At 37.1% G+C, this 12,410-nt stretch overlaps 1 protein-coding gene across 1 annotated transcript in view; it reads left to right on the forward strand.

Annotated features, from left to right (window-relative positions):
• Positions 1–12,410, forward strand: part of DNAH12 (dynein axonemal heavy chain 12) — a 56,574-nt gene that overhangs the window by 31,206 nt on the left and 12,958 nt on the right. Inside the window, exons 43-57 of the mRNA XM_050313051.1 lie at positions 941–1,133; positions 1,224–1,385; positions 2,746–2,940; positions 3,766–3,899; positions 4,133–4,295; positions 4,732–4,812; positions 5,052–5,228; positions 5,968–6,099; positions 6,532–6,621; positions 7,205–7,345; positions 7,478–7,719; positions 8,062–8,209; positions 9,053–9,198; positions 10,493–10,707; positions 11,627–11,819. Coding sequence (XP_050169008.1) covers positions 941–1,133; positions 1,224–1,385; positions 2,746–2,940; positions 3,766–3,899; positions 4,133–4,295; positions 4,732–4,812; positions 5,052–5,228; positions 5,968–6,099; positions 6,532–6,621; positions 7,205–7,345; positions 7,478–7,719; positions 8,062–8,209; positions 9,053–9,198; positions 10,493–10,707; positions 11,627–11,819 — 2,412 coding nt within the window. The remainder of the gene's footprint in view (positions 1–940; positions 1,134–1,223; positions 1,386–2,745; positions 2,941–3,765; positions 3,900–4,132; positions 4,296–4,731; positions 4,813–5,051; positions 5,229–5,967; positions 6,100–6,531; positions 6,622–7,204; positions 7,346–7,477; positions 7,720–8,061; positions 8,210–9,052; positions 9,199–10,492; positions 10,708–11,626; positions 11,820–12,410) is intronic.

Genomic DNA, 12,410 nt, shown 5'->3' on the forward strand with positions numbered 1-12,410 from the left:
AACTCTTCTAATAGCAGCTTATATTAGTCTAGGTCATTTTGTCAAGCTGGATTTGTGAGTACCTGTATATCCAGCCAGGCTGGGAGTTTAAAGAGCTGGCAGCCTCTGATCAGAGGCCAGTTCCTGAGTGTGGAAGCAATGCCCAGTGGCCTCACTGAATAGCAGCCAGGACAGCATGTTTGACTGTAGCCTTAGAGTTCAATCTCATGAATAACATCTGGATTTGATTCCTTTATTTTTCTAACCAGTAAAAATAATCAAGAATTTATCGTTCTTGAAATGCTTGCAAGTTTTTTGGAAACTACTTTTAACTGCTGCTCAGCTTGCTTGAATGCTCCTATGCCCTGTACCTGAGCAGGTGATGTCCTGTAGACCTCACTGCCCATTCCCTGGTAACTTGTGCTTTATTTCCACAAGGACTCTCAGTAATGTGCAGGTCCTGCTTTCTGAAGGTGTTGTACCAATGTCTATTTCACATATAAGTTATAAAACACTGTCAGAGGGAGAGGGAAGGGAGATGATTGTTGATGTAACTCACTTTCCCCCAGTGGTTTCTTTAAAAAGATCTTTAAACTGTTATAGTTGAAGAAAGTTAAAACTGGTAATACTGCTGTGATTTTGAAGTAGAGAATTGCTGATTTTTGTTTTCTTTGTTGCATTTATCCTTATAGCATTCCTGTTCTTACCATTGCCCATTCCTTTTAGTAATTTGTAGAAATTTAGCCAAGTACTGACATTTGTATAATAGAAAAATTCTTAATTTTATTTTATTTTGTGGTGCACACCCACTCTCTCTCTTCTTCTTCCTCTCCACTTCCCCCACCTCACACTCAGAAATTTCTTTTGGAGATGCTACTCCTTTATTTGTTTCACAGCTTTATAGGTGCACAACTGTAAGTGTATCTGTGCCATTCTGGTGATCAGCACGTTTCAAATGCAGGTACATGTTGGAACACCTGTCTCGGATAAGCCGCGTCCTGAAGCAGCCGGGGGGCAATGCCTTGCTGGTTGGAATGGGAGGGAGTGGCCGGCAGTCCTTGACTCGTCTGGCAGCATTCATGGCAAGGATGTGGGTTTTTCAACCAGAGATTTCTAAGACCTATGGTACAAATGAGTGGAGAGAAGATCTGAAAGTGAGTATTGATAACCTGCCCACATTTTGCCTCAATTTGGAGGAAGGATGTTTTGGAATGTGCAACATCTTGACTGTCGTGTGTTTTCAGAGACTTCTGAAGAGTGCAGGTGTAAAAGGCTTGAAAACTGTATTTCTAATCACAGATGCACAAATTAAAGAAGAAAGCTTTTTAGAAGATGTTGACAGTGTCCTCAACACTGGGGAGGTACCCAATCTTTTTGCAGCAGATGAAAAACAAGAAATTACAGAGGTATCTTTAGAAACTCTTTATTTCACCTCCTTTTTCAGCTGTTTTGGAAATTTGGTGTGAATTGTGGCTTTTGGATATTTGCACTTAATTCTGACTTCTTTTTGAGACCTTGGATAAATCAAGCAGTCATAAGTGAACTTATGGAGTAGTTTATGCCAACTAATAACTTTAGTTGTGCCCTGGGATTCTGTTCACAAACCCATGAAGTTGTGCATGTAGAGAACTTGGATTGTTCACTATTACCCTGTGGCCACAGTTATTTCTGTAGTGTCTTGGGTAGGAGAAGAATGTACATCACAATGTTTCCATTAGACAGTTAAGGGCAAAGACATTTTTATAAGAAAACCCGGCCTGCCTTTGCCAATGGACTCTTCCCTGGTTAGGGCAGCAGGGCACTGTCAGACAGAATTTCATAGTCTTGACACTTCTTCTCAGAGAGAAGTTGGGCAAAGGTGCTCCATGAATTTCAGCTCAGAAGTAAAGGTGCAATGTACTCAGGCAAATTTTTAAAAAATTAGTTTTTATTAACATATTTAATGGGTGTACCTAGAACTTGGTAGCTACCCATAACATGCCAGCTGTAGCAAAGCTGGTTTTTACTCATTTAAACCTGCTCCATCAAAATAATTCCACTTTATTCTTATTAAACTAATTTTTGTCATTTATTTTAATTGTGGAATTATGTAAAGTGTACATGCCTCTGTGCAAGAGTAATTTGAGTTTTAGGGCTTTATAGTCAGTGCTTTAAGGATTGTTAATTAATTGAGGATAATACTTTTATGAAGTAGATTTTAATTTCAATTTACAGATTTCTTCTTGTTTTGAGAGATTACTGTTTATGGTAAATGAATTAATGGAATATGTTTTGATGTTTGAAACTTAAATCTTCCTCTCCAGTTAGGTAACTACAGAATATTTTAATATAATATTAAAGCTAAAAAAAGTTGTTATTATTTATCATTGAAAGCTTTGGACTTTCATTTCTTCAGGGAGATAATTCTGCATTTTGACTTTTCAGAATATGTTTTAAACCTCTGTCTCATCTTAGCCTGTCTTATCCATCTGAAACTCATCTTGATATGGATTTTGAGGTTTTGTTCTGACCTATTCTCAGCTACTCAAAGGCAGAAGATAATGATCATTTCTAGAGTGAGTTGTCAGGGTCATAGATAAATAACACAATGTATTCTCAACGAGTAGTTACTGCTTGTTCTGGTTTTCTCTTTTATTTTGCCTGTTTCATTGATAATAAAAGATTTCATTTCACGGTGGTGCTGTCACTAACAGGATTGCTACAGCACTTCAGATGGACTTAATGAGAACTGATAGAACGTTTTTTATGCTCTGCATTATCCTTAAGGGTGTTCGTGCAGCAGTTCAGACTGACAGCAAAGGTGAAGAACTCAGTCCCTTGGCCTTGTTTGCATATTTTGTGAACTTCTGCAAAGAAAATCTCCACATTGTGGTGGCCTTCAGCCCCATCGGAGATGCCTTCCGCAACCGCCTGAGACAGTTCCCGTCCCTCATCAACTGCTGTACCATTGACTGGTTCCAGGTATGGGAAAGTGTTTGTATTGTTTCCTCAAAGAGCTGCTTCCCTTTTCTAACACTCCATATTTTTATGCCCCATTAGATTTTCTTCTGTCTTCTTTATAGAAATGCTCCTTGGTTTTCAGTATTTTAAAATTGTAGGCATTTCCTGTAATATTTTGGGAGCTCTTTACTGTGTGATCTCAATGTTTCTGCAAATAAATAAACTTAGATTTTACAACTACAGATTTCTGAAGTAGTGAATAATCTTAGTTTCATGATGGCAATTTGTCATTTTATTACATAATGGCTATGTTTCAAAGGGTAAGTGAAACCATTTCAGTGTGACTGTAAAATGATTGTAATTGCTGCTGCCTGTTAAGCAGATCATTCATCACGGGAATGAGTAGCAAATACAAATCCTGCTGTTTGTCTTTAGATCTTTTATAGCAGAATAAAACTTGGAGAGTTACTGTAGTAAATGACCCTTCCTGTGAGCAGTATTGCTCTCACTAAAGCACAGTGAGCTCTAGAGCTCTGCCCAGTGCTGATGTCAATTAATTTTTCTGCCAAAGGATGACAACAGATACAGAAATGATTGGATAGAATGACACTGTGAAGCTTTGACCTAGGACATCAGGCCGGAGATGCCAGAAGATACTGCATGGGTGGTGACCTTGCTGCCTGAGCTACCCTTGTATCAGTTCATTGCTCTTCAGACACAGCTGGGGCTGGTGTGCCTCATAGTGTGCCTCATTGTGGTGTTCTGAATGGTAAAAATTGATGTTTAAGTATGAAGGCTGCCAAGAGTTGGATTTTAAAAATTCTTTTCTCCTTGCTTCTCCCTCAGCCATGGCCTGAAGATGCCCTTGAACGTGTGGCCAGTAAGTTCTTAGAAACACTGGAGCTCACAGAGACCGAGCGCCAGGGAGTTGTGCCCATCTGTAAATACTTTCATACTTCAGTTTTGGCACTCTCTGAAAGGTCAGTCTATTTCTTTCAAAAACATCCATTAATCAATAAAATAGTGGGTGACTGAGTTTAATTACCACTCATTTCTGTATTAAAAGTTACCAGAACTATATGCCTGCATAAAAACATCATATCGAATTGTTGACAATTGTTTACTCCTATTATTCAGCAAGCAGTCACATAACTTTGCCAACAATAAACTAAAAAAATAAATCAAAACTCAAAGCTTTTTATCTTTTTAATAGATTCTTGCAAAGTCTGGGATGCCACAATTATGTTACTCCTACTTCATATCTTGAGCTTATTGCTGCATTTCAGAGACTTCTTACTGAGAAACGAGACAGTGTAATGAAAGCCAAGAAAAAATATGTGAATGGACTAGAAAAACTAGCTTTTGCTGAGTTACAGGTGAGGTAGGACAAATATGGAACTGAAAATAGAAAATGTTTGGCAAATGCGGGTCTTTTCCTGGGGAAGTCAGTCAAAAATGTAACTGCAGATTTTGTTTAACTCAATCTTTAACAGTAAAACTGTAAGAAATGTATTTTACCTTTTCTTTCCTTGTGCTAGAAGCCATAAATCTCTAAGCATGTATTGCCAAGCAGTGGATGAACAGAGCTTCCCTTTCCTAGATGGTTAACAGGTGACTGTTAGTGAACACAGTTCTTAAAATCAGATGTTGTATGTCTGAGATAAAAATAAATCTCAGAAATGTTTTAATTTGAAGCTGTTACATCCTTCTATCAATAAATTAATCATTAGGTAAGATCTAGGTCTTACAGAAACTCCTGGAAATTGTACTTGACCCTTCTGAATCCTCCCTGCTTCTTTTGCATATGCATAGGTTGCTGAGATGAGACAAGAACTGGTTCAGCTGCAGCCCAAACTGGAAGAGGCTAAAGTGGAAAATGCAAACATGATGAAGGTAGAGTTATACAGATAGAACTTTGTGGCTTGTAATGTAAGTATGTGTGCACTGACGTCACTGATGTGTGACTTTCAGAAAATGAGAGCTGAGGCTTTTAAGCTCAGTTCTTATTTACAAGAGTTTGCAGTATTGTGAAAGTTGCCATTATTTATGCTTATATCCTTAGAACCAAAAGAAAATTACATTCTTACTCCAAGATACAACATAAATCCTCCTCAAGTGTTTTTTTTCCTTAGATAATAGAAATAGAATCTGCAGAAGTAGAAGAAAAAAGAAAAGTTGTAAAAGTAGATGAAGAAATTGCTACAGAAAAAGCTGAAGAAGCTCAGGCATTGAAAAATGAATGTGAGAGTGACCTGGCACAGGCAATACCTGTCCTGGAGGCTGCAATTGGTGCTCTTGATACTTTAAAGGCAAGCTGATCTGAACTTCAGCATTTGAAAGTGTTATTTAACTCTTCCATTTATTTAAGAATGATTGCACTAAAATTAAAATAGTTTAAGTGTTACATTTCCTCAATTTTGGCAAAGGAGAGACCTTGTACAGTTGTTGTTCAGCCCATTTCCTCTTATGTACTCAGAATATTGAGCATTAAAAACCTGGTTTTTGCAGAAAAGCCCACTCGTGGGAAAAGTAACCAAAACCTGAGATACCAAGAGTGGTATCAGCTGAATTTCCTCTTTCAGCTGAGTTAGTGTTGACCACCACCTGTAACACAGCATTTGTTTGTGACTAAGAATTCTCTAATCTTTGGATTAAAGGTTTTCTCCTTGTCAAGACTTACACAGGATCAGAAAGCTGTATTGTTGAGAAAGTCTTGCAGGAATTTAGTATACTAAGAGATATTTTAGTAATAGTTTAGAAGAATACAAGGTGTCTTAGATGGCACAGAAGTGTATCAAAAATATTCTGACATGGACTTTTTAAAACATAACTTTATTTAAACACAGGATAGGATGCATTGATGCAAGAGATACATTGATGGATACTGTTAATTGTTATGCTAACACTGTCTCATCCTTTCCTCTATTACCAGTTACATTCATTGGTAATGGGGTTATAATTCCTTTTTGTTTCTCTCAGTTCATTTATGGAGTGGTGAGAAAGACATAATACTTGTTATAATTTTCTACATGTATTTTTTTATTTTAGCCCTCTGACATAGCAGTTGTCAAAACAATGAAAAATCCTCCAGCCGGTGTCAAACTTGTCATGGCTGCTGTCTGTGTCATCATGGGAAAGAAACCTGAGAAAATTGCAAACCCTTCAGGGTCTGGAGGCAAGGTAAAATGGCAGCTGAAAATAAAAATGTAATTCATGTTCTTCTCAACACTTGTCCAATAAACAAGATCCCCCAAGGTCAATTAAAGTAGGCAACTACTTATGGCCTCTGTCCATCATTCTACTGAAAGCTTTCAGAATTCCCTGTTTGCCAAATTTTGTAATGTGCCAAGAGAACACATTTAATTTGCTTGACTCATATATTGATAATAGATAATACATCACTTCCCAGAGACCCTGTTTACTTTTTGGCTTTAAGTATGATTTGAAGGAAATGTTTGATCTGGTGGACTATTTGGCTTTATTATTTATCTCAAGGAGATACAAGGTCATCAGTATTAGATATGCATGAGTTTGAATTAAAAGAGGTTTGCAATTTTTTGTTTGTGTGTGTGTTTTAAAGCCTGAAAAGGTATTTCCTACTGTGTTCTGTAGATTTTGGATTACTGGACTACAAGCCAGAAAATGCTTGGCAACATCAATTTCTTAAGGGAGTTGAAAAGCTGTTCTGAGAGCCCTCTTCCAGTAAGGCTTTTTCAGTGATTTTTACCATGGAAACACCTTCTTGCAGGGAAAAAAATTAATTAGGAAATACTGTATTAGAGACCTCATTTGTCCAATCCAGTCACCTCTGTTACCACCGGGGATCGATACAGCATGATGGGGTATCTCTGTAGAATGGGTGTGGTCACGGCAAGTGAGCCAACGTTCCTCAGGGTGAGCCTTGCATGTGACATCTCAGAAGGTTCCCCAGGGTAGTGGGCATAGCACCAAGGCTGCCAGAGTTCATCAGACACTGGGACAACGTTCTCAGGCACATGGTGGGATTTTTGGTGTTGTCCTGTGCAGAGCCAAGAGCTGGAATCAGTGATCCTTGTGGGTCCCTTCCTGTATTTTATGATTCTGTGAGTGGGAACAGTATATGTGATAATGTCTCAAAATATTCTTCCAGCCTCAGGCACTTTAAATGAAGGGCTTCCAAAGCTAGCTGTAGTTCCTGGGTGTTTAGTAGCTTTCAGTGGGTCTCTCCTGTGTAATTTCTGTTCCGGTTTGATTTCCAAGTGTCAGTCCCCAGACTGTGCTGAGCTCTAATGCTTTCCTTACCCAGGAAGCCGTCATGCAAAAAATTCGGACTGAATACTTGACCAACCCAGAGTTTGATCCACAAGTGGTGGCTAAAGCTTCCTCGGCAGCAGAGGGTTTATGCAAGTGGATTAAGGGAATGGAAGTGTATCACAGGGTGTCAAAGGTGTGTTTTAGATCCCAGCCCCTCAGTGCTGTGAATCCTCCCTTAGCTTGTTATGTTCACCCTAAGCACTGGATTTGATATTAAATTACAAAACCATACTCCAAGCACTGTGTCTTTGTTGTGATTGAGTAGGAGATTGAACCCAAGAAGGAACGTTTGAGAGTGGCTGAGGAGTCCCTGGCAGAGACAATGACGCTCCTGAACCAGAAGAGGGAAGAACTTGCAGCAGTCGAAGGTCGTTTGGCTGCTTTGGAGCAAACCTTCACTGAGAAGACTGAAGAGAAGGCTCGTTTAGAATTCCAGGTCGAGCTGTGTGCCAAAAAACTGGAACGAGCAGAGAAGTTGATTGGAGGCCTTGGTGGAGAGAAAACAAGGTCAGGTTAAAGTTCAAATATCAGATTTAACAACCACTGTAGGAATAGAATTTGAATTTCCATTCTCTGAGCCTTTAATGCTGTATATCTGTCTGAGGACTGTACTGCTTAAGAATGTCTGGGACCTTGAAATATTCCTAATTGTTTGTAATGTAAAATTATGGGCAGCAACACTGGGAGAATTGTAGAGAAATTCCTCAACATGAGAATAAAATACTTAAATGAGGTTTTTATATTCTCTACTTGAAGCTGAACAATAACAACTGAGAGTTGTTTTAACATCAGTGTCATTGATGTGGAGGTTTCAGCACCAATTTTTTCTGTATATTCTGCTTGTCATAGATGGGATAAAGCTGCAAAAGATCTTCAAGAGGAATATGATAATCTGACAGGTGATGTTCTGGTATCAGCTGGTGTAATAGCATATCTGGGAGCTTTTACTGCTGCATTTCGACAAGAGTGTACCAAAGATTGGAGCAAACTATGCCAGGTTAGAAGGTTATCTTAGATTTAAACAAGTGTTTGCTTTTTTCCAGACTGCTGCAAAAGGCTCCAAAAATACCTTGCCATTTATTTAATGTTAACCTAGTAAACCTCATTAAGACTAATGGGATCAATTCTGCTGATCCAATATTCTTTGGATTTGAATTTAATTAAACCAGTGCATTTACACTTACAGTAGCATGTCAGAAGTGAGAGCACATCATGGACTTTGTAAGGCTTGATTATTGCTTAAGTAAAGTCTCAGCATTTTCTGTATTTTGCTTTTAAATTAAAGATTTGCATTTAAAATGTAGTTATGTGTAATGTAAAAGAATTTCTGTAACTTCCACCATCACCTACTTGTGTGTCAATTAAATTTATTCTGTTTACTGAGGGACAGTTCCAACATAGTTATACAAATGCCATAATTTATAAATCAAGTGATTTGGAGTCACTTATTGTGACTTTAAACAGTAACAAATCAGCACTGGATTGCTGTAGTGAGTTAATGGAAGATACATTAATTAGATGATTTGCAGCTCTGTGTGAGTTTCTTAAGGTAATCCATTGTCAAAACTTTATGTAATGAAACCCCCACATTTAGAATGTACCAAAAACTGGACAAATCAAGAGAGTAAATATTCAGTGGGGAAATGCAGTTAGTTATTGAAACCATGGTTTTATTCCTCCCAGGATTTTTGCTCAGACATGACCTACTTCAGACTCATAAAAGAAATGCACATCGTCAGTTTGGGTCTAAATGGTGTGTAATAAAAGATGTAAAGAAACACAGAATAAAGAGAAATGGGGTTTTCTCTTTTTTTTTTTTTTTTTTTTTTCTCTCTTACAGGAGAAAAATATCCCTTGTTCTGAGGATTTCTCTTTGAGTCAGAATCTTGGTGACCCAATAAAAATCAGAGCCTGGAATATTGCTGGTTTGCCAACTGATGCATTTTCTGTAGACAATGGGGTCATTGTTGACAACTCAAGACGTTGGTAGGTGACAAAAATGTTTAATTTTCAAATCCAAACAAGTTTCCCCTTCTTTAGAGAAAGCAAATGAAATATCTGGAGACAATCCAGCTTCCATAGAGCAATGCAACTGAAAACAGGAGTGAAGTCTTTATATCCCTCTCCTGTGAAATGTAAGAGGGAGAACACATTAGAGATTTGGGTATGTAGTTGAAAGCTTTCCTCTCAGGAGAAGCAGTGCTCTTGGGTACAGTTGTTGGGGTTTTTTCCCTTTTTAATTTTTTTTAACATTTTACTTTGTTACCAGAATAATCTGGTTTAAAACTGCACTGAAATTCTCATTCTTTACATGTTCATTGATAGGATTCAGTTTATTTGTATTGAAGGGTCCAAATCCCACAGTCATGTCAGGTTCTTACAGTTACAAGGTTATCAGATAAGAATTTTATCTTTTATAGGCTTTTTTTTTTTTTGTGGGAAACTCACATCTATATTGAAAGGATTCTTTTAGGACCTTTAAGAATTTTTTTTTTAATTCCAATTGGAATACTATTTCAAAGATGATATGTATTGCATTATATGAACACTTGTGTTATCTGTCTGCAAATAATCTGCAATCAATGAAAATATGAAAATATAGAACTTTCTAGTAATGTTCTTGTGATCTTTGTTCACTTAAGAATTAGTCTTTGTGACAGATTGGATAACTTTTAGATTGACAATGTGTAATTCCATTTTTAGAATATTGCTTAGTTCTCTGAAGGTGCAGTTAGAGGAAGTGTTTGATATCTGTTATGCCTGACTAATTAAAATGCAGACATACAGATGAAAGCAGCACATGCAAAGGGGGACAAATCTATTGAACAAAATTAAAATATTGTCACCTTTCCCCACCCCGCTTACTCTTCCAGTCTTATACTGGTTGAAATACTAACATATTTATTGGTAATTAGACAGGAAATAAGATTAAATTCATTTTTGGTTTTTTAAAGTGAAAAAACACATGGGAAGAAACTCAAAATTTATAGAAATTAGTAGATTCTAAATATTGAGAATTCCAGAGGAACAAGAATTCTATATTATGGTGTATTTTATGAAAAATGTTATCAAATATTTTTACAACTTCTGAAACTATTTTTGCTATTACTTTTCAAATGATGATAAGACACCAGCACATCCATTTTACACTGATCTCTTAAAACAACATAATCCAAATTGTATCACCTCTTCCTCGACAGCCTGACACGCAAACACGGGAAACAGTCTAAAATTTGGAAAGACTCCTGCAAGCACTGACAAACTTTCCCCTGTGCTCTAGGCCACTAATGATTGATCCTCAAGGACAAGCAAATAAATGGGTCAAGAATTTTGAGAAGGAAAACCGTCTGAACGTTATCAAGATCAGTGACACGGATTACATGAGAACCGTGGAGAACTGCATCCAGTTTGGGACTCCACTGCTGCTGGAAAATGTTGGGGAGGAACTGGACCCATCCCTTGAGCCTCTGCTGCTTAAACAGACCTTTAAACAAGGTACAGCAACATCAGCTGGGAACCCTGAGCAGATTTCATTCCTGTGCAGCTCACAGGCTCTGATGTTCCCACACTGCCCTCTCACAATTCAGGGGAATTTCACAGCAGCCTCAAGTCTGATTTTTTAATAATTGTCATTCCCGTGTCTATTAATTTTTACAACAGTGGTTTTATGTGAACACCTGCACCTCATCACTACAGGAGACTAAGGAAATTCTGCAAATGGAATATTGTCAGTGAAATTGTTTTCTTGTTCATTTTCATGTGTTTTAGGCTTATACCAATATTTGCCAAATGCTGCACAAATCAAGAAAAGCTGTCAAGGCCTTCTGCCTGAGGCACAATTTGCCTTTCTCTGACTCTTGCTAAGTAACTGAGAATTTGGTTTTCAACTTTTATTTTCCTCCTGTAAGGTGACAGAAAAATGCAGATAAAGACAAATATGTTTTCCTTCTTTCTTACATGATTTATCTTTACTGGTTTTCATGTTCATAACTCAAAAATAAAGGAAAGCAAAGCTCAAACACTTTTTTTTTTTCTGCCTTTATTTTTTTTTTTTTTTTTTTGTAGCTTTCTCTTTCAGGCAGGTAACTCAAGGAAAGAATAGTCTGTAAGAATATAATATATGAGAATAATTACACAATTCTCTGTTACCATCTCTAGTTTTATTTTGTATATACAAATTGAAAGTACAGTAGACATTGGATTGACTTGATTTCACCTGCTAGGAGTAAAATGTGACCCCACTGAATTTGCTAAGAATGTTTCAGATTATCAGATTTATTTATTTATTTTTATTTTTCAGGAAATTTGTCACTGACAAGAAGTTTACTTTTACTTAATAAAAAAAAGTTGGGGTTTATTCCTGTAAATAATTGGAGTAGTAAAGTTCTTTTAACATTTCTCCTGTTAATTTTAGGAGGCATGGAGTGTATCAGGCTTGGTGAGTCTGTTATTGAATATTCCAGTGATTTCAAGTTTTTTATTACCACAAAACTAAGAAATCCACATTATATGCCTGAACTTGCTACAAAAGTTTTATTACTGAATTTTATGATAACACCAGAGGGACTTGAAGACCAGTTGCTGGGTATTGTCGTAGCAGAGGAGAGGTAAGTCTCTCTTTAGGGCAAACAGCCATTAAACTTTTTTATGTCATAATTCCAAGAGTATGAGAGATTAATTTATGGCATAGAAAAATGAATGTTACATGATGTAAATGTTGCTCAGTAACAGCTTTTAAAAAAACAATTAAAAGTTTGTTAGGGAAACAGATTGTCACGTTTGGGGTAGGTAAAGAGCAGATATGAAATCATTGGTGTTTCATGGCAATTTTCTCCTGAAATATTCCTTGAATATTAGAAAACTGTGCAAACATTATTTGGAGTTAAAATCATTATTGTTGTTTTTACAATGTGCCAAAGCTGCCAGACAAGGATGCAGAATTATGAATATTTTAATTTTGTATGAAATAAATGGAAAATATCTCTGGAAGTGATTATGGGTCATACTGGAGCCCTCCCAGAGATCCAGAGTAGTAGTATGGTGTTGTACAGACATGTCTGTGCAATTGGGCTAAACTCTGTTTGCTAAAAAATGTGTTTCCAGCAGTAAACTGGTTCAGGATGTGATCCACGATAGAGGAAAAGCAGGATGGATTGTCATTTGCAGAATGCTGAGACATTACAGATTAGACCATTGTT

The sequence above is a fragment of the Myiozetetes cayanensis genome, unplaced genomic scaffold (assembly GCF_022539395.1).
Source record: "Myiozetetes cayanensis isolate MyiCay16 unplaced genomic scaffold, myiCay2020 scf18, whole genome shotgun sequence".
Taxonomy (NCBI): Eukaryota; Metazoa; Chordata; class Aves; order Passeriformes; family Tyrannidae; genus Myiozetetes; species Myiozetetes cayanensis.